Source organism: Schistocerca piceifrons, chromosome 4, assembly GCF_021461385.2.
Source record: "Schistocerca piceifrons isolate TAMUIC-IGC-003096 chromosome 4, iqSchPice1.1, whole genome shotgun sequence".
Lineage (NCBI taxonomy): Eukaryota > Metazoa > Arthropoda > Insecta > Orthoptera > Acrididae > Schistocerca > Schistocerca piceifrons.
Genome location: NC_060141.1, coordinates 99680317 through 99703577, shown reverse-complemented (window position 1 = coordinate 99703577; position 23261 = coordinate 99680317). Strand labels below are relative to the sequence as shown.

Here is a 23261-nt window from a genome sequence, read left to right as displayed (position 1 = left end):
GTCTGCAAGTAAAGTTTCGTGCGCTCAGCCTAAAGGTACGCACGTACAGGTCATATGTATGTGCGTGTTTGTATTTGCACACTCTCTTACTCCGCGTTGAGGAACACTACGGCTTATAGGTGTACATTTTAACCTGCCATCGGCCGGTCCGTAAGAGGCCCCAGAAGAGGTATACCTTGACTTGTGTAATCTCGTTTGAATTATTATGTAATTATTTTTGTAAAATGACTTTGTACATTGCTTCCTATTACTGCTAGTAAGGTTAATTTACAATGTTATGAGCGGGGCGCTCCCGTACTGAAGTATTAATAGTTGGTTTCCTTGAAAATAATCTCTAATTGGCCGCTTAAGTGTTGCTGTGTATGCTAATTTCTATCAAACTTGTCTGCTGTTTGTTGTTTAGAGTGTGTTGGCAGCCTTGTATCGACAGCGGTTGATGCGTTACTGTTCTATTGGTCCTGGGCAGGGAGGCGTTTTCCACTTCTACTTCGGCGGCTTTCCCTCATCGCACGGGGCCTAGGTGTTGCGGATCCCCCATTCCAGCCTCAAGTTGACTAGCTTATTGTTATTCTTTTGGCATCGTGTCGCGGGAAGTAATTTACTCAGTGTTTCTATTATCGTATGGTACTTGTGGTAGGGTGATGAAACCTGTTGGGCAAACTGAGCACTGTATTTCTTGATTTCTTCAAAAAAAGAAAGGGTTCAGTTGTTATTATCGTTTTAATAGTGTTTTAGGGACCTGCTAGTTTATTTTATTTAATTACTCAACTTGATGTGTAACAGGCTTGCGGAAAATCAGTGACGTACTTCTGTTTCCTTCGGTTTTACACGTGGGTAGCAATCACTATGTGAGAGCAAAACAACCAGTGGAGGTGTATGCATTTTAATGTTTTTTGTTTAACTTCCTTGAACTTATATCCAAGTCCCGTTGTGGTATTAGCTCTCAGTTGTGACGCTAGTCACGCGGACAGATTGCCGCCAAAGGTTTATTAAATCATTTAACTGTTTGTAATCGGGCCACCATTCCGTTGCACAATTGACATGTTTTCCTTCACGTAGAATTTGTAATTTTATGCGTATTGCAAATGCCCTTATGCACTGTGATTTCAATTTAAAAACCATAACTATCTACATGTATTTGGCAAGAATCTTGGCAACTGTTAGTTGGCTTTTGACAGAAATGTCATTAAATACACTGAAGAGAAAAATAAACTGGTATACTTGCCTAATACGCAGAAGTGCAGCAACACGACGTGGCATGGACTCGACTAATGTCTGAAATAGCGCTGGAGGGAACTGACACCATGAATCCTGCTGGGCTGTCTATAAATCAGTAAGAGTACGAGAGATCTCTTCTGAACAGCACGTTGTAAGGCATCCCAGATATGCTCAGTAATGATCATGTTTGGGGTCCAGAATGAGATTTTCACTCTGCAGCGGAATGTGCGCTGATATGAAACTTCCTGGCAGATTAAAACTGTGTGCCGGACCGAGACTCGAACTCGGGACCCGAGTTCGAGTCTCGGGCGGGCACACAGTTTTAATCTACCAGGAAGTTTCATGTTTGGGGTGTTTGGTGGCCAGTGGAAGTGTTTAAACACAGAAGAGTGTTTCTGTAGAAACTGTGTAGCAATTCTGAATGTGTAGGGTGTCGCATTGTACTGCTGGAATTTCCCAAGTCTATCGGGATGCATAATGGACATGAATGGACACACAGCACGCTTACGCACGTATCACCCGTCAGAGTCGTATCTAGACGTGTCAGGGGTCCAGTATCACTCCAACTGAATACGCCCCACACCATTACAGAGCCTCCACCAGCTAGAACAGTTCCCTGCTGACATGCAGGGTCCTGGATTCATGAGGTAGTCTCCATACCCGTACATGTCCATCCGCTCGATAGAATCTGAAACGAGACTCGTCCGACCAGGCAACATGTTTTCAGTCATCAACAGTCCAATGTCGGTGTTGACAGGCCCAAGTGAGGCGTAAAGCATTGTGTTGTGCAGTCATCAAGGGTACACGAAGCCCATCTCGTTGATGCTTCGTTGAATGGTTCGCACGCTGACACTTGTTGATGGCCCAGCATTGAAATCTGGAGCAATTTGCGGAAGGGTTGCACTTCTGTCACGTTGAACCCCCTAACACTTCTTCAGTCGTCTTTGGTCCCGTTGTTGCAGGATCTTTTTCCGGCCTCATCGATATCGGAGATTTCATGTTTACACTTGTTGTAGCTGGGATTCACAGTCATAAAAAACTTTTTGAAGGACGTAATCTATACGCCAATGACTGTTATAAGTTTTTATTACACACTATTGCAATTTCGGCGTTGGGCCATTATCAAGTGCTGATACTACGGCTTCAAGCATTGTCAACGTAACGTAAGCTGTGGTCTAATGCATGGATGACTAGTGATGGGTTAACGAACATGTGCATTTACAGATTATGTTGTTTTACGATGTCTGAATACTTGTGCTCGTTCTGTGTAACAACGACACGAATGTATTTAACAGGATTAACAACGACATACAAATGTGTTAGCTTACATTATGTTGACATGGCTTGAAGCCGTAATATCAGTACTTGATAATGGTCTAAGGCAGAAGTTGCAATAGTGTATAATAAAAACTTATAACAGTCATTGGCGTAAAGATGATGTCCTTCAAAAAACTTCACGTTTAACCGGATTCCCGCAATTCAAGCTACACACGTAAAATAGTCGTACGTGAAGATCCCCACTTCACCGTTACCTCGGAAATTCTGTGTTTCATATCTGGTGCGATGACTATTACACTACGTTCAAACTCACGTAAATCTTGATAATGTGCTACTGTAGCAGCAGCAATCGATTTCACAACTGCGCCAGACACTGGTTGTCTTATATATGCGTTGCCGACAGCAGCGCCGTATTCTGCCTGTTTTCATATCTCTGTATTTGAATACGGATGCCTATACCAATTTCTTCAGTGCCTCAGCGTAAAAGTATTTGTTTGCGAATGATAAACGACGCATCAAGTTCGCCATCCTTCCACGTGTTTTTCTTAAATTAATCCCGATCCTTTTCCTGGGTCTCGCTGTCATAAAGCAATATCTGTGAGGAAATTATTTGTGCAAAAGTAACATTCCTTAAATGGACTAGCCTGCCCAGAGTAGCGACATGAAACAAACGAAACACCTGTGGGACGAGCTAGAACGTCGGTTTCGCTCCAGATCCTAACGCCCAACACCAGTACCTTTTCCGTCCTCGGGCTCTGAGCACTATGGGACTTAACGTCTGAGGTCATCAGTCCCCTAGACTTAGAACTAAGTAAACCTAACTAACCTAAGGACATCACACACATCCATGCCCGAGACAGGATTCGAACCTGCGACCGTAGCAGCAGCGTGGTTCCGGACTGAAGCGCCTAGAACCGCTCGGCCACAGTGGCCGGCTCCGTCCTCGGCTCTTGCCGAAGAGTGGGCTGGCTTTCCGCCACAGACATTCACACACCTCATTAATGGAATGTTTACCCAGCAGAGCTGAGACCGTCATTAAGGCCAAGTGTGGACACACGCCACAACAAGTGTCTAGATACTTTTGATCAGTGAAAGCCGGTACCGATTCTGAAAGCTCGAGCAAGTAACGGTGTTCTGCGAGCAGCTACTGACCGAGCAGGGGCAGGGAGAGGAGCGCCCAGGCGGTGCCGACGGCCAGGTAGGCGATGCTCACCACCGAGGTCGTTCTCACGAGTTCCGACTGCGCCGTGGGCCACGTCACGTTCACCTCGTCTGGCAGCTGCCCGCACTCTGGGTCTGCAAACGAAGAATTGCACTCGTCACAAACGCAATTCACAAACAACAGACTCAGAAAAAAGAGCTGAATATTTACGTACTGAAGGAAAGAACACTTGATTAATGTCGCTGTACTTTTCAAATTATTGAACACCAACGAAAGTTTAATCAGAAAACATACTTCGAGAAAGCCTTCGCTTCTGAAACAAGAGCAGAAAATGGTTAAAATGGCTCTGAGCACTATGGGACTTAACTTCTGAGGTCATCAGTCCCCTAGAACTTATAACTACTTAAACCTAACTAACCTAAGGACATCACACACATCCATGCCCGAGGCAGGATTCGAACCTGCGACCGTAGCAGGACACAAGAGCAGAACATGTAATATAATATAAATGATACCCTTATGATATGTTACTAACGGTGTGCACCATGGGCATCCTCACAAATTTATCGGAGAGGGGGTAAAAATCTAAAATCGCCACTTTTTTATATAACTGAATCGGCGAGTTTTAAAACGTGTCATGTATGCAGAACCTATTGTGACAGTCGTATCTCAAATGGTTGATAATTAATTACTTAATGAATGCTGGCGATGTTGTAAAATTCCTGATGATTGAAAATCGGCCGAAGTTAATTTCGATTTTTAAAAAAGAGCCGAAGAAATGTATGTGACAATTACAAGGGTACACGTCTCACGAATGCAGTTTATGAAGCTTACTAAAAAATGATAAAGTCACTTTAAAGTAGTAACATACACGTTTCGGCGAAGTGCAAGAGAGGGTCGTGCAGCGATAATTTTTTGGCATCAAAATAATTTTAGAAAGACGATGAGAAGTCAGTTTAGAAACACTTATTGCTTTCATTGACTTCGAAAAAGCCTTGGACTCCGTCATTAGAAATAGACTGCGGACAATAATGGACAAGTGAATATATCCCGTGCATCTCATGCAAGTTATTAGATGCATATATTGAAGACACCAAAACAATTAAGTACTGCAACTTCAAACACGAACGGAATAATAATAAATCAAGATGTCAGATAGAGATGCAGTACGTTGCCAAGTCTTTTTAATGTCTGTACTGAGGATCTCATAACAAACTGTAATAAGAAAGTCCATGAAGGTAACAGCTAAAAAGTAACTATAATCTACACTATGTGATCAAAAGTATCCGGACGCCTGGCTGAAAATGACTTACAAGTTCGTGGCGCCCTCCGTCGGTAATGCTGGAATTCAATATGGTGTTGGTCCACACTTAGCCTTGATGGCAGCTTCCACTCTCGCAGGCATAGGTTCAATCTGGTGCTGGAAAGTTTCTTGGGAAATGGCAGCCCATTCTTAACGGAGTGCTGCGCTAAGGAGAGGTATCGATGTCGGTCGGGGAGGCCTGGCACGATGTCGGCGTTCCAAAACATCCCAAAGGTATTCTGTAGGATTCCGGTCAGGGCTCTGTGCAGGCCAGTCCATTAGAGGGATGTTATTGTCGTGTAACCACTCCGCCACAGGTCGTGCGTTATGAACAGGTGCTCGATCGTGTTGAACGATGCAATCGCCATTCCCGAATTGCTCTTCAACAGTGGGAAGCAAAATGGTGCTTAAAACATCCGTGTGTGATAGTGAAACACAAAACAACAAGGGGTGCAAGCCCCCTCCATGAAAAACACGACCACACCATAACACCAACGCCTCCGAATTTGATTGTTGGCACTTCACACGCCGGTAGGTGACGTCCACCAGGCATTCGCCATACCCACAGCCTGCCATTGGACCGCCACATTGTGTACCGTGATTCGTCACTCCACACAACGTTTTTCCACTGTTCAATCGTTCAATGTTTACGCTCCTTACAACAAGCGAGGAGTCGTTTGGCATTTACCGGCGTGATGTGTGGCTTGTGAGCAGCCGCTCGACCATGAAATCCAAGTTTTCTCACGTCCTGCCTAGCTGCCATAATAGTTGCAGTGGATCCTGACGCGATTTGGAATTCCTGTGTGATGGTCTGGATAGATGCCTGCCCACTACACACCACGACCCTCTTCAACGGTCCGCGGTCTCTGCCAGTCAACAGACAAGGTCGGCCTGTACGGTTTTGTGCCGTAGGTGTCCCTTCATGTTTCCACTTCACTATCACATCGGAAACAGTGGACCTACGGATGTTTGGGAGTGTGGAAATCTCGCGTACAGACGTATAACACGACAGCCAATCACCTGACCATATTCGAGGTTCTTGAGTTCCGCGGAGCGCCCCATTCTGCTCTCTCACGATGTCTAATGACTACTGATATGGAGTACCTGGCAGTAGGTGGCAGCACAATACACCTTATATGAAAAAGGTATGTGTTTGGATGTGTCCGGATACCTTTGACCACATAGTGTATATGCTATGGTGTATGCAGATGATAACATTACAGACTAAAAATATCTACTAATAAAACGAAAGCTGAGGCCCACTAAGGAAAATTTCCCGTTCTATCTAAGATTGTTATCGAAAACGAGGCACTTGAGTTACTTAGGCAGTAACGTAAGTCTGGACATATACAAAGACATAAAAAAAACAAGACCAACAAATTCCAACGCACATATAGAACTATAAACAAAACATAAATATAGTTTAAGAAGCCCGAATTTGAAACGCTATAAAACAATGACAGTACCTGTGCTGCTCTCTGGCAGCGAAAGGTGGAGTGAGGGAAACAGAGATAAAAATAACATACAGTCAGCAGAAACGGCATTTTTTAAGAACTGTCAAAGATTACTCAAGGAGGAATAACAAAAAGTGATGACATCCAGGCCGAATTGGGAATTTATAATTTAAATGAGAAATTGGAGAACACAGGGAAGAATGGAGACAACAGATGTAGCGGATGGATGAAGACAGAATTCGAGTCGTTGTAATGAAGTGCGAGCCCTTTGTAAAGAAGTGCGAAGTTCGAGCCCTCAGGAAGAAGCGATGTGGGGCGACCGAAAAGAAGATGGAACTCATTATGTGAAGTCGGAACAGGTATGTTGCCTAAGCACTGAAGTGCAAAAGAGGAAGGTGGCGAAGACGATCGCTAATTATCAACTTGCAACATTTAAGGTACATTACTTTGATTCCCCCCCCCCCCCCCACCCCCTAGCCCCCATCAACCATGGAACTTGGCATTGGTGGGTAGGCTTGCGTGCCGTACCGTAGGTGCAACCACAACGGAGGGGTATCTGTTGAGAGGCCAGACAAACGTGTGGTTCCTGAAGAGGGTCAGCAGCCTTTTCAGTAGTTGCAAGGGCAACAGTCTGGATGATTGACTGGTCTGGCCTTGTGACACTAGCCAAAACGGCTTTGCTGTGCTGGTACTGCGAACGGCTGAAAGCAAGGGAAAACTACAGCCTTAATTTTTTCCGAGGACATACAGCTCTGCTGTATGATTAAATGACGATGGCATCCTCTTGGGTAAAATATTCCGGAGGTAAAATAGTCCACCATTCGGATCTCCGGGTGGGGACTACTCAGCATTACGTTGTTATCAGGAGAAAGAAAACTGGCGTTCTACGGATCGGAGCGTAGAATGTCAGATCCCTTAATCGGGCAGGTAGGTTAGAAAATTTATAAAGGGAACTGGATGGGTTGAACGTAGATATAGTGGGAATTGGTGAAGTTCGGTGGCAGGAGGAAAAAGACTTCTCGTCAGGTGAATACAGGGTTATAAATACAAAATCAAATATGGGCAATGCAGGAGTAGGTTTAGTAATGAATAAAAAAATGGGAGCTCTGGTAAGCTACTACGAACAGCATATTGAATGCATCACTGTGGCCAAGACAGACACGAAGCCCACGCCTACCACAGTTGTAGAAGTTTGTATGCCAACTAGCTCCACAGATGATGAAGAGATTGAAAAAATGTATGATGCGATAAAAGAAATTATTCAGATAGTTAAGGGAGACGAAAATTTAATAGTCTTGGGGGACTGGAATTCTTTAGTAGGGAATGGAGGAGAGAGAAAAGTAGTACGTAATGTGGACTGGGGGGGGGGGGGGGGGGGTAAGGAATGTAAGAAGAAGCCGTCTGGTAGAATTCTGCGCAGATCATAAGTTAATCATAGCTAACACTTGGTTTAAGAATCATGAAAGAAGCTTGTATACGTGGAAGAGGAGAGGAGACAATGGAAGATTTCAGATAGAGTGTATAATGGTAAGACAGAGATTTAGGAACCAGGTTTTAAATTGTAAGCCATTTCCAGGGGCAGATGTGGACTCTGACCACAATTTACTGGTTATGAACTGTAGATTAAAACTTAATAAACTGCAAAAAGGTAGGAATTTAAGGAGATGGGAGCTAGACAAACTGCACGAACCAGAGGTTGTAGAGAGTTTCAGAAAGAGTATTAGGGAACGAGTGACAAATGCATGGGAAAGAAATATAGTAGAAGAGCCGTTGTGGCCGAGCGTTTCTAGGCGCTTCAGTCAGGAACCGCGCGACTGCATCGGTCGCAGGTTCGAATCCTGCCTCGGGCATGGATGTGTGTGATGCCCTGAGGTTAGTTAGGTTTAATTAGTTCTAAGTTCTTGGGGACTGATGACCTCAGATGTTGAGTCCCGTAGTGCTCAGAGCCATTTGAACCATTTTGAAGAATGGATAGCATTGAGAGATGAAGTAGAGAATGCAGCAGAGATTCAAGTAGGTAAAAAGACTAGGGCTAGTAGAAATCCTTGGATAACAGAATAGATATTGAATTTAATTGATGAAAGAAGAAAATATAAAAATGCAGTTAATGGAACTGACGAAAAGTAATACAAATGTCCCATAAAAGGCTAAGCAAGGATGGCTAGGGGACAAATGTAAAGAAGTAAACGCATACATCACTAAGGGTAAGATAGATACTGCCTATAGAAAAATTAAAGAGGCCTGTGGAGAAAGGAGAACCACTTGTATGAATATCAAGAGCTCAGATGGAAAATCAGTCCTAAGCAAAGAAGGGAAGGCAGAAAGGTGGAAGGAGTAAACAGAGCGGCTATATAAGAGCGATGTACCTGAGGGCAATATTATGGAACTGGAAGAGGACGTAGATGAAGTTGAAATGGGAGATATCATGCTGCGTGAAGAATTTGGCAGAGCACTGATAGGCCCCTGGAGTAGACAACAGTCCATTAGAACTGCTGATAGCCTTGGGAGAGCCAGCCATGACAAAACTCTTCCATCTGGTGAGCAAGATGTATGAGACCGACTAAATACCCTCAGACTCCAAGAAAAATATAATAATTCAAATCCCAAAGAAAGCAGGTGTTGACAGGTGTGAAAATTACCGAACTATCAGTTTAATAAGACGTGGTTGCAAAATACTAACACGAATTCTTTACCGACGAATGGGAAACCTGGTAGAAGCCGACCTCGCGAAAGATCAGTTTGGATTCCATAGAAATGTTGGAACATGCGAGGCAATAACGACCCTACGATTTATCTTAGAATACAGGTTAAGGAAAGGCAAACCTACATTTCTAGTATTTGTAGACATAGGGAAAGATTTTGCCAATGTTGGCTGGAATAATCTATTTAAAACTGTGAAGGTGGCAGCGGTAAGGTACAGGTTGCGAAAGGATATTTACAATTTGTACAGAAACCAAATCGCAGTTATAAGAGACGAGGGGCATGAAAGGGAAGCAGTGGTTTAAAAGGGGGTGGGACGGGGCTGTAACCTATCCGCGATGTTGTTCAATCTGTATATTGAGCAAGCAGTAAAGGAAACAAAAGCAAAATTTGGAATAGGAATTAAAATACACGTAGAAGAAAAAAAAACCTTGAGGTTTGCCGATGACATTGAAATTCTCTCAGAGACAGCAAAGGTCCTGGAAGAGCAGTTGAACGGAATGGACAGTGTCCTGAATGGAGGATGTGAGATGAACATCAACAAAAGCAAGACGAGGATAATGGAATGTAGTCGAACTAAATCGGGTGATGCTGAAGTAGTTAGAATAGGAAATGAGACACTTAGAGTAGTAGACGAGTTTTGCTATTTGGGGAGCAAAATAACTGATGATGATTGTAATGGGACATCCTCATCTAACACTACCTTTTTTTATAGAAATAGCCGTTACCATGTATATTGTCGATTCTTGTATATGTGAACATTATATCAGCTGTTTAACCGATGTGTTTATGTTTCGGGCTAAAATATGTAAAAAGAAATCAATTGCTTAGTACTCTGTACTTAGAGTTAAAATTACTCTTCTCTTAAATATATTTGAAATTACGAAATTTCTGGTATACTTCAAAAATTCATATTATTAATTGCACAATCTAACGCGAATTATTAATTTTATTTCTGGATTCATTTATAACATAATGTTATATTTTGGTGATGATTCTTCTTTTGTCGTGAAAGTTTGTGAATTCTTTTGTTTTGTCAACTCTTTGGAATATTGTGAGTACCACAGAATGTAAGGAGTAGTGGGCATACCCCTGATGGAAGTAGACGTTTTTCTAAGTTTGTCAACAACAATGTAATTATTGGTTTTTCCGAAACTGGAAAATGTAAAGACGGTGTGATATGGAAGGATGTGACAAAGAATAAAATTCAGGAAATTTACAGGCAAATCTTCACCAGTTATTTAGTAATCAGAAACCCACAACGTTAAGTCAATATTTCAGCCGCAATAATGTACCCATAGACACAATAATTGGAGCAAACAACAAGAAGAGAAAATGAAGATAAGTAAAAAAGTTTGTCTTTTGTATATATTACGCATCTCGAAGCTTTTGAAAATAATGAAGAGACTAAGACTAATTTAATAATCAAGTGTGGGAGGGTAAGATTACATGATCGAAGTAGAAAGGATATAAAATGTAGACTGGCAATGGCAAGACAAATGTTTCTGAAGAAGAGAAATCTCTTAACATCGAGTATAGATTTAAGCGTCAGGAAGTCTTTTCTGATAGTATTCGTGTGGAGTGTAGCCATGTATGGAAGTGAAACATGGACGAGAAATAGTTTAGACAGAAAGAGAATAGAAGCTTTCAAAATGTCGTGTTACAGAAGATTAGATGGGTAGGTCACGTCACTAATGAGGAGGTACTGAATAGAATTGGGGAGAGGAGGAATTTGTGGCACAACCTGACTAAAAGAAGGAATCGATTGGTAGGACACTTTCTGAGGCATCAAGGGATCACCAATTTAGTATTGGAGGGAAGTGTGGAGGGAAAAAATCGTTGAGGGAGACCAAGGGATGAATATACTAAGCACATTCAGAAAGATGTAGGTTGCAGTAGTTACTCGGAGATGAAAAAGCTTGTACAGGATAGAGTAGCATGGAGAGCTGCATCATACCAGTCTCTGGACTGAAGACAACAACAACAACAACAACTTTGGTACCGAAATGATATACACTGTTCATTGATGTATGCAATCTTTTGATACAATTACTATAAATACAGATGCTACCTTTTTTGTTCAACACTCGGAACTTTTATGATTACCTCCAGGGTAAGCAGTTAGTTAACAAATATAGGTAGAAAATATCCACAAAAGTTTATTATATTCCTGTACTGCTAGGCTATTCTGAAATTATAAAAAACTGAAAGATAAAAATTCAGAACGTGTGGGAAATACTGCTGGATATAAAGACGACGAATACATTTGCCACTTTAATGTTTCACGAATCAGAGAAACAGGTAATAAGCTTTACAAAACACTTGTACAACTTTGATGAATCCTTTAACAATGTTCGCTTATGAAATTTCGTATCTGATCACGTTAAAGGATTTATTGCCTTACTTCCGTACTTCCATTTTTAATGTTGAGTGGCCTAACTAAAGCTGAGCAAAATGTATTTTGAAAGCAACATTTTTGGGTTCGTTGGAAGGAGGGTGGACCAGGTCCAGCATTCGACTGGATGAATGTGGGAAACTACACAAAGGCACCTTCAAATGGATTGGTAGGACTGACTTCACAACCTAGGATTGAACCAAGACAGACCTCTTCTGTTTGTCAAAGTACTGTGCAGCCAGGACAACTTGACTTCAGGATACGAAATGCCCTTTTTGCCAGCGCTAGTCTGCCTTTCATGTCCTCCATGCTCCGTCAGTCATGGATTATTTTGCTGCCTTTTTAGCAGAATTGCTTAACTTCATCTATTTCGTGATCACCAGTCCTGTGCGGTGCGGTGTAGCCGTGCGGTCCAAAGCGTCTTGTAACGGTTCGCGTGGCTCCCCTCGTCGGAGGTTCGAGTCCTCTCTTGGGGATGGGTATGTGTGTTGTCCTTAGCGTAAACTGGTTTAAGTTACATTAAGTAGTGCGTAAGGCTAGGGACGATGACCTCAGCAATTTGGTCCCATAGTCCTTCCCACAAATTTTCCAATCCTGATGTTTCCTCGATGTTTCATTTCTACTATTGCTCATTAGTTTCGTCTTTGTTAGATTTACTCTCAATCCGTATCCTGTACTCATTAGATTGTTCATTCCATTCAGCAGATCCTATTAGTCTTCTTCACTTCCATTGAGGATAGCAACGTCATCACCGAATCTTATCATTTATATCCTTTCACCTTGAATTTTTCTTTTATTTCCATAATTCCATAATTGATTCTTCGTTGTATTATTCATCTTTCTGTATACCTTACCCCTATTTTTTTGAGAATTTCGAATGTTTTGCACCGTTTTGCATTGTCGGACGCTTTCTCCAGGTCTAAAAATCTTATGAAAGTTTCTTGATTTGTCTTCAGTCATGCTTCCGTTATCAACCGCAACGTCAGAATTGCCTCTTTGTTGCATTTACATTTCCTAAAACCAAACTGATCGCCATGTAGCACATCACCAATTTTCCGTCCCATTCTTCTGTATATCACCAGACAGGTCGTCCCCCTCATAGAAAACATCAATGTATTCCTTCCACCTATCTACTCTCTGCTCTGCATTTAACAGTGGAACTCCCATAGCACTCGTGATGTTACCACTCCAGCTTTCTGCCTCTGGATCACGGGGTCCCAGGTTCGATTCCCGGCCGAGTTGGGGATTTTCTCTGCCAGGGGACTGGGTGTTTGTGTTGTCCTCATCATTTCACCATCATCATCATCATCATCATCATCATTCGTGACCGTGGCTAGACTGGACTGTGTAAAAGAAATTGGACTGTGTTAAAATTGGGCCTTTGTACGGGCGCTGATGACTATGCAGTAGAGCGCCCCACAAACTATCATCAAACCCCCGATTTAATTTCACAGAATGTTCTTTTAACTTTTCTGTAAGCTTAGTCAGTCCTTAGAACTATTAATTCTGTTTCGATTTCTTCACATTTTTCCTGCACCCATTTCGCTTTAGCTTCCCTGCGCTTGCTATTTATTTCATTACTAAGTTACTTGTTCTGTATTCCTGAACTTCGGTGAACATTTTTGTACTTCATTCTTTCATCGATCAACTGAAGTATTTCATCTGTTACCCATGATTTCTTCGCGGTTACCTTCTTCGCGCCTTTGTTGTTCTTTCCAACTTCTGTGATTGTCGTTTTTGACATGTCCTTTCCTCTTCAGCCAAACTGCCTACTGAGCCACTCCTTATCGCATTATATATAGTCTAAGGGAACTTCAATCCTATCTCCCCGTTCCTAAATACTTCCGTATGCCACTTCCTTGCGCACTAATTTTTCGTGATTAATCTCCTGAACTTCAGCCTACTCTTCATCACTACTAAATCGTGATTGGTTGATTGGTCGGTTGATTTCGGGGATGGGACCAGACAGTGAGGTCATCGAACTCATGGGATTAGAGGAGGCTGGGGAAGGAAATTTGTCAAAACGTAAAGCAGGATTGCCGGTCGCGGGTTTCAGCCATCGTCCTCCCGAATGAGAGTCCAGTGTGCTATCCACTGCGCCACCTCGTTTGGTACTAAATTGTGATCTGAGTCTATATCTGCTCCTGGATACGCCTTACAATTCGTTATCTGATTTCAGAATCTCTGGTAACCATGATGTAATCTAACTGAAGCCTTCCTGTATCTCCCAGCTTTTTCCAAGTATACCTTCTCCTCTTGCGATTCTTGAATGGATTATTCGCTATTATTAGCTGAAATATGTTGCTGAACTCAATTAGCCTTTCTCCTCTTTCATTCCTAGTGCCAAGTCCATATTCGCCAGTAACCCTTTCTTCTACTCTTTCCCCTACAAACACATTGCAATCCGCCATGACTACTGGATTTTCGTCTCGCTTTACGTACTGAATTACCCATTCAATAGCCCATATAATTTCCCTACCTCTTCACCTTCGGCTTGCGACCTGGACGTGTATATCTGAACTATTGTCACGCGAGGTAGCCGCGCGTTCTAGGGCGCCTTGCCACGGTTCACGCCCCCCCCCCCCCCCCCGTCCCCCTCCCCGTCGGATGTTCGAGTCCACTCAGGCATGGGTGTGTGTGTTGTCCCTAGTGTAAGTCAGTTTATGTTAGATTGCGTAGTGTGTAAGCCTAGGGACCGATGACCTCAGCAAAAAAATGGTTCAAATGGCTCTGAGCACTATGGGACTTAACTGCTGAGGTCATCAGTCCCCGACAACTTAGAACTACTTAAACCTAACTAACCTAAGGACATCACACACATCCATGACCGAGGCAGGATTCGAACCTGCGACCGTAGAGGTCACGCGGTTCCAGACTGTAGCGCCTAGAACCGCTCGGCCACTCCGGCCGGCCTGACCTCAGCAGTTTGGTCCCATGGTCGCATAGGAACTTAACAAAAATTTCCTGAATTGTTACTGTCGGCGTTGGTTTACTGTCAATTCTGATGAGAACAACCCTATCACTGAAATGTTCACAGTAATTCAGCCTCAGCCCTGCCTTTGTACTCATAACGAATCCTACTGCCTTTGTACCATTTTCTGCTGCTGTTGATATTACCCTATACCCATTTGACCAGAAATCCTTGTCTTCTTTTCATTCCACTTCACTGAGGCCCGCTATATATTGAACCTTACCACTTTCCTTTTCAGATTCTCTAGTTTCCCTACCACGTTCAAACTTTTGACATGCCACGCCCCGACTCGTAGAACATTATCCTTCCGTTGATTATTCAGTCTTTTTCTAATGGTCACCTCCCTCTCGGTAGTCCCTTCCCGGCGATCCGAATGGGGGCTATACCGAAATATTTTGCCAATGGCGAGATCATCATGACACTTTTTCGATACAGGCCACATGTACTGTGGATACACGGTACACGTCTTTAATGCAGTGGTTTCTCTTGCGTTCTTCACCCTCATGCCGTTGCTAATTGCTGAATCTTCCGACTTTAGGGCAAGGCAAGAGAGTAATCTGAAACTCTGCCCGCTCCTCTGCCCTCCTTGACAAGGCCGTTGGCAGAATATGAGGGCGGTTTCTTATCCGGATGTCTTCGGCCGCCATTGCTGATAATTTTTATTAAAATTTTATCAGTGTCGGGATTGGAACCCGGGACCGAGCACGTTTTGATTAGTAATAAAAGAGGCGACTTTTAGACCACGGATGTTATTAGATAACTCATATGCATGTACAAATAAGATATAAATGTTGTAGTGTACGATATACCTGTATTGGTGATTGAGGTAAACCGACAGTCTGTGCCCTATGTTTGGAATAATGTAAATGATTATGATTGTTTTCACTTAGACCTACAGATCATTTTTTCGTTATGCAACAACCAATCCTACATCAATGTTTCTAGCGATTATAATGTTGTAGTTAAAAGAATATTTAGCCTTTCTTGATGGCCCATGGGTCACAGCTGTTACGGCTCCATGGACGAACTCTCCTCCACTCCAGGGCACACTGGAGTTTTTATTTAATCTGTTTTATGTATTTAACAAGCCAATGTGGCGTCTTTGTTTTACAAGTGGAATGTTCTCTCATGACGGTTGTATAATTCATGCAGAATTATTTTTCCAGAAGGTGTGTTGAAAAATGATAGCTAGTTATTATGGTGTTCCACTGTAGACCGGTTGTACAGTTATGCAGATATTCATTGTTATCTTTTTCTCTTGGTACGTCGTAGAACCGAAGATGAGACCTGCACTTCGCCGAAACTGGTCGTTGAGAAAATAAGATGTTTCAACACGCGATCTTGGCTGCAAAAATTCTTATTTATCACCAAATATCAGACAGCGCCGAGAAACATGTGCAACTTACATAAACATGTGGCAGTTCTGTAATGAATTAAAAACCTGTATCCAGATTCCATTACGGGCAAGTGCCCCTCCCCATTCTGGACGCCATGGTGTGCAAAGTAAGAGGAAGGGGGGTAGGGGGAGGCTGGGTTTATGAGGTAACACACAGTATCCAGGAGTCGTGTATCACGTGACGCACAAGCCAATAACCATTGAGCTTTGATTTTCATGTTAGTTTAGGTACGGTAAAGGTATTTAAACAATGAAGTGTTTAAGTAAACCAGTCGTCAGTCCAAAGATTATTTTGAATTCCGTAATACTTTACTAGACTTAGTCTTGTTCAAAAATGTGTGTGAATTCCTAAGGGACCAAACTGCTGAGGTCATCGGTCCCTAGCCTTACAAACTATTCAAACTAACTTATGCTAAGAACAGCACAAACACGCATGCCCGAGGGAGGACTCGAACTTCCGAGGGAGGCTCCTCAAACCGCGCGGTCGCTCCACGCGGCACTTGTTGCAAGCGGTATGCCAGACAATAATAGGCAACCTACAGTTACGAATCATGGTGCGAATCCGTATTTCATACATCAAGAAACGTTGCATAGGTGAAAGAAGAGAAAAATGACAGAGATAAATCCTGTGATTGACAAGATATCGAATACGAGGCCTTTGAATTTGTAAAAGTAACTCCATCTGGTGATTGTGGAGTGTTGGACAGGGGCTGGTCTACAAATCGTAAAAATAGTTTTCCAACAGCCGTTACTTTTATAGTTTTTCATTCACATGTGTGAAAACCACACTGCTCGTGAAGTCTTCTACGGAAACCAGGCGCAGTTATTTGTCCCCCGTTATATACTTGAACGACTGGATGCTTCTTGTCGTTCATGTTACAGAGCCTGAAGATGACACTATTACGGGGTCGAAACTGGTATCTTAATAAAAACCTATAAACCTAACGGCTATTGGAATATTATTTTTACAATTCTTTGAATTTGCAGTCTGCTTCTTTATGGATGGCATAAAACAAACACGACAAGTATTATGTTCAAAAGCACCGGTGATAATTTTCCGTACATGTAACTTTTTCTACAGCTCTGTCTGCTCAAAATACATCGGACCACCTACCTGCAGACCACTACAGCATTTCAGAGCACGTACGAATAAATATAATTTTTAGAAGTTGGTGGTGAAAGACTGACCGTCTCAGGTCTAGAAAATAAAGGAGACAAGCTTGTAGCTCATCTTCTATCCCCTACCTCGACGGTGCTATTCGCAGATGGAGTTTTGAGGTGAAGTGTGAGGATACAGCTATCTGGAGGTATTATAAGCAGTTATTTATACTGACAAGCTTACAATTATTTCTAGAAAATAACTTGGATTTAGTGAACTGAATAAAATATGTTATGAATATACATTAAATTAAAAGTTGAGGGGCAGAAAAATAATACCACCATTTTTATAGGTACAAAACAAAACAGGATACACATAAAAACTCGAAAAAAGAAATATATTCTAAAACAGAAAAACTTATGTACACAGTGCTCAAGAGCAAAGGTTAGTTTTATGGCCACATCAGAAGAATGAACGATTGCCAATTGATGAAACGTGTCTTCAACATGTAAGTTCGTAGGCTACCAGGACCAGTGTCGTTTTGAATAAAATAATTTTGGATAATAGACCGCGTTAATGTAAAACAGTGAAGCAACTAAGAAACTGCTACGGCCCTCTTCAGGGCGATTAACTGCTATCTGCCTGCTGTCTTCAACATTTTCGCCTCGAAACAGGAATATGAGAATGCTGTGGTAAAAGAATTTCAAAAGAGAGGTACAGGAAATGGATGCCCATCCGGAAGACGTGGAAAACGAAAACATTTTCTGAACAGCTGTGGTGGCGATTGGGGACGTTCCGAGACGATGTAATACTACCTCCTTCGTACCAATGTGGATTTTATTTTAATTTTTTTAATGAGAAGATAAAACGTCGACGAAGGAGAGGCGCATCGCAGTAACGACACCAAGAGAATGATAACAACATATACAGCTGTTTGACGCAGAAACGATGCGTTGAATTAAGAGCAATTTATCTTGCTGTCTAACAAATTAATTAATTTAATGGTTCAAATGCCTCTGAGCCCCATGGGACTTAACATCTATGGTAATCAGTCCTCTAGAACTTAGAACTACTTAAATCTAACTAACCTAAGGACATCACACAACACCCAGTCATCACGAGGCAGAGAAAATCCCTGACCGCGCCGGGAATCGAACCCGGGAACCCGAGTAATTAACAGGGATAGCTCAGTGGTACGAAATAAGGACACGTTTACGAAAAAATTAATTATCATTTCACAATAAAATACAGAGCTCGTTTAGTATATGGTCTCTTCGCAGCGAGGCTTAAGCAAGGAGGAGGATCAAGACGACTATACGAGCTCTTCATATTTTATAAGCATTAGACGCTCAGAAAATGAACTCACATAAGCTTATAGCTTTTAATTGAATTGCATGTGAGGGGATCCAATTTCGTTGCTGACTTCATTAGAAAACGAATGTTTGTATTGATGAAAAAGATCTGGCTTAAACGAAAGAAGAATAACGGAGAACAGTGTCATAAATGTCGTAAGCTTATCGTGGCCATTAAGTGACCGACTAACTAAATAAAATAAATAGCCGCACCGGTCAACTGTTATCAACAACAAAGGAACTGAACAATTCAAACTATTTAAATAATTTAACTGTGATATAATATGCGACTGTGATAAAGGCACTAGCGCAAAAAAAGACGCACCCGAAGAAAATAACCGAATGGGACAGAAATCACTAACTGTGATGTACATGTACAGACAAACAACCATTACAATTTCACTAGAATTGGATGATTTATACAAGAGAAAGAGCATCACAAATCTAACACGTCAGTATAGCGTTGGTTCACCTCTCGCCCTTAGGAAAGCAATTACTCCGCTTGGCACTGATTGAAAGAGCTGTTGGATGAATATTTCGTCTATAAGGGGTGGTATTATGAGCGCTGCGACTATTGGTAAATGCAAATAAAACGCAGAAACTGTTTCATTTGTGTTATTGGATGTCCTCCTGAGGGATGTAGTGTCAAATTTTGTCCAACTGGAGCGTTAGATCATCAATATCCCGAGCTGTTTGGAGGGCCCTGCCCTCTTCGGCATGGAATATCATTAACTTGAGCAGAATTGTCTTTAGTGATGAGTCCCGCTTCGAAGTGAGTAGCAATGACCATGGAAGACGTAGGCTAGTATCAACAACAGCAGGAGATGGTATGGCGTGAGTGGGATTCGTTATTCATAGGAAGATAGACAAGCAGAATTCTAATGAACCGTTTAGTAATGGGATTGTTCTTATCAGATTCGACAGCAAACCAACACTGACAACAATAGTCCAGATAGACATGCTGACAAAGCAGAAGATGAAGAGATAGATAAACTATGTGAGGATAATGATCGCACAATTCAGTATGTACTGAGGATAATCTAATAATCATATGGAAATGAATCGCTGTGGTAAGGAAAGGAACAATGCAAAAGAATATGAACTTGATAGTGGCACGAGGAGGACTAATGGCGGTCTGCAACAAATTTTGCAAGTAATAGTGTATACATTGTTCAAAAATCAGAAGAGGAGGAGCTACGGAGATACGAAGATTCCATCTGGATTACGTAATAAGCAGACAGACTCCGAAATAAAACACTGGATTGTAAGATGTACGTTATATACAATATGTTTCCTGGCGGATTTAAATTTTATGCCGGACCGGGTATCGAACCTGTGACCTATGCCTTTTACGGGCAAGTGCTCACCCGGCAATAGATCTTTGTAATTTTTTATATTTATGGTGGTGAAACGGCCAACGGCCTTGCCCCAGTGGTAACACCGGTTCCCGCCAGATCACCGAAGTTAAGCGCTGTCGGGCTGGGCTAACACTTGGATGGGTGACCATCCAGTCTGCCGAACGCTGTTGGCAAGCGGGGTTCGCTCAGCTCTGGTGAGGCAACTGAGGAGCTACTTAATTAAAAAGTAGCGGCTCCGGTCTCGTAAACTGTCATATGGCGGTGTGCTGACCACATGCCCCTCCTTATTCGCATCCAGTGACGCCTCTGGCCTATGGTTGACACGGCGGCCGGTCGGTACCGTTGTGCCTTCATGGCCTGTTCGGGCTGAGTTAAGTTTTTTTATGGTGCTGAAATTCTGAACTGAAATATCAGTTCCCCAAGAAGTACGATGCAACTCTCAAACACTCACGAGAAAGTCGACTTCGAAGATCTACGAGGAACTATAATTCACAGAAGTTAAAGTCATTCTTCTCTAATGGTAGTGTGGGTCACTCGGTTTAAAAATGATATCCTGACAGCTGCCCAAGGTCACAGAATGAAACTGACTATTCATCCATGCTGCAAATAGTGTGGAGTGGTTGATACTGCCATGCAATCAACAGTTTGTTGCTCCAAAATTCCAGGTCTATGGAAATGGATAAAATGGAAATCAGTAAGTTTACTACCCACGACTGTAAACGAAATAAACAGCAGTACGTGGACGTCAAAGCGTACCCCACATCGAAGACAAGAATACTCAAATGATTCATATATTGTATTATAAACTACGTATTGAGTGAGGGAGAAGAGACGTATATTCGACTTCACACAACACTTTGGAGAAAGAAAAACAAGAAGTGATCAATAAAAGGAAACGAGACACGTTCTTGCCGTTTACACATCTTATATAAATGTCGTATTTAGAGCCAGTGCAAAACTTTGCAATACCTGTTGTACAATAAAATCATACTAAATTAAGAACAAACCTTGGTAGCATCGGGGGATTGTAATTGGGTAAGCAACGGATCCCTTTGTTCGAATCCTACTATGGTCTTTTCCTCGTTTTATTTTTTAAAAATTCGTCACATATACTGATTAAAACATCTCCATATCATTTTTGTGAAGAATGCACATCTTGTTCCTAATTACGTATTGCAGGCATTGCAGTGTAAACTCTTAATTATCGTATTTTATAGACGATTGATCATAAAGAAGATTGAAATTTTTAAAAAGTTACAAATTTGTTAATCTTTTATAAAATATCAATAATTAAGAATTTATGTTTGCAATAGAAACTGGAATTTTGCGTGCAATATATAATTATAAACAAGGAGACGTGCTTTATTCATAAAAAATGAAGAGCGTATATGTGTTTAGTAGCATACATTAGATGAATTTTTAGTTAAATGATGTACAGGGTTATTACAAATGATTGAAGCGATTTCACAGCTCTACAATAACTTTATTATTTGAGATATTTTTTCAATGCTTTGCACACACATACAAAAACTCAAAAAGTTTTCTTAGGCATTCACAAATGTTCGATATGTGCCCCTTTAGTGATTCGGCAGACATCAAGCCGATAATCAAGTTCCTCCCCTCACTCGGCGCAGCATGTCCCCACCAATGAGTTCGAAAGCATCGTTGATGCGAGCTCGCAGTTGTGGCACGTTTCTTGGTAGAGGAGGTTTAAACACTTCACCATTAAGAAAAAAATGTTGCTTCATCACTGAAAACAAATTTCGCACTGAACGCATCTTCTTCCATGAGCTGTTGCAACCGCGCCGAAAATTCAAAGCGTTTGGCTTTGTCATCGGGTGTCAGGGCTTGTAGCAATTGTAAACGGTAAGGCTTCTGCTTTAGGCTTTTCCGTAAGGTTTTCCAAACCGTCGGCTGTGGTACGTTTAGCTCCCTGCTTGCTTTATTCGTCGACTTCCGCGGGCTACGCGTGAAACTTGCCCGCACGTGTTCAACCGTTTCTTCGCTCACTGCAGGCCGACCCGTTGATTTCCCCTTACAGAGGCATCCAGAAGCTTTAAACTGCGCATACCATCGCCGAATGGAGTTAGCAGTTGGTGGATCTTTGTTGAACTTCGTCCTGAAGTGTCGTTGCACTGTTATGACAGACTGATGTGAGTGCATTTCAAGCACGACATACACTTTCTCGGCTTCTGTCGCCATTTTGTCTCACTGCACTCTCGAGCGCTCTGGCGGCAGAAACCTGAAGTGCGGCTTCAGCCGAATAAAACTTTATGAGTTTTTCTACGTATCTGTAGTGTGTCGTGACCATATGTCAATGAATGGAGCTACAGTGAATTTATGAAATCGCTTCAATCATTTGTAATAGCACTGTATATATTCGAATTAAACGAAAGAATAAAACCAACGAAAATACCATAGCGAGAGTTGCGCGGTACTGCTTGGGGAATTATATTTGAATCCTGAACTTCACGTACCATGAATATAAAAAGTTTCAAAAATCTGGTTGCCAGGTGCTCTGCTTGTGAACTATCCAAGTACGACTCACCACCGCCCACCCTCACAGCTTCATTTCCGCCAGTACCTCATCTGCCTTCCACACCTCACAGATTCTCCTGCATACCTTGCGGGACTAGCATTCCTGGAAGAAAAGGTGTAATGGATATATAGCTTACCTATAGCCATGGGATTGTTTCCTGAATTAATTTTCACTATGCAACGGACTGCGCACCTACGAAAGGCAAAAATAAGTAAATAAATAATATATATATATATATATAATTTTTTTAAATCTGCCAGCCAATTTCAAATGCGCGCATACCGCTACAGAGCGAATATTCATTCTGGAAGACTGTTCTCCTTTGTACTGTTCTAGAGTGGCCAGCCAAGTGCATTCATTTATGAACTGCGATAGGCTAGTTAGATGGTGTTATTCAGGACATACCTGTGGAATGAGCTACTTTATACTTTCATCACGTCACACTCATTCCCTTATTTCTCGGCCTCATGCAGCATCAGGCGGAGGGGCAGGGGGGGGGGGGGAGTGTGGCTGAGCGCTAGGTCTAAGCTTCACTGTATCTATTGATCAGCCTCTCGGCCACTCATATCAACAGATACGACCTGAGTTCGTATCAGTGTTACAACATCGCAATTTTGTTCAGTGTGTACTATAATAGCTAGACCACGTAAACCTTTTGTGCAACAATGCGAGGGAACATAATAGCTAGACTACGTAAACCTTTTGTGCAACAATGCGAGGGGATGTACTTGTGATACAGATGTCGGCCAGGTGCAGTACAGTCCCGTCTATGTTGTACTGGTGGGGGAGTAGTGCAATGCTCAGGAACTGCCGACTACTCGGGTGGCTCCAACTCTGGAGCTCGATAATGCTGGCGCGAGGAAGCGACACAAGAATTTCGTGGTTGTTTCGGCTGTGAACATCCTGATCCGTCTTGACTGCAGCACGGCGCCACAAACGCGACCACAGGGGGTAGACAAAAATACGGAAACACCAAAAACACAGGACATTACCATGTCTAACACGATACAGTACAACTGTTGGCTTGTAAAACAGC

General features: G+C 42.3%; 1 protein-coding gene across 1 annotated transcript in view; it reads right to left on the bottom strand.

The window, feature by feature from the left end:
- Positions 1 to 23261, bottom strand: part of LOC124795632 — a 318228-nt gene that overhangs the window by 225632 nt on the left and 69335 nt on the right. Inside the window, exon 3 of the mRNA XM_047259704.1 lies at positions 3649 to 3792. Within this exon, the coding sequence (XP_047115660.1) occupies positions 3649 to 3792 (144 nt within the window). The remainder of the gene's footprint in view (positions 1 to 3648; positions 3793 to 23261) is intronic.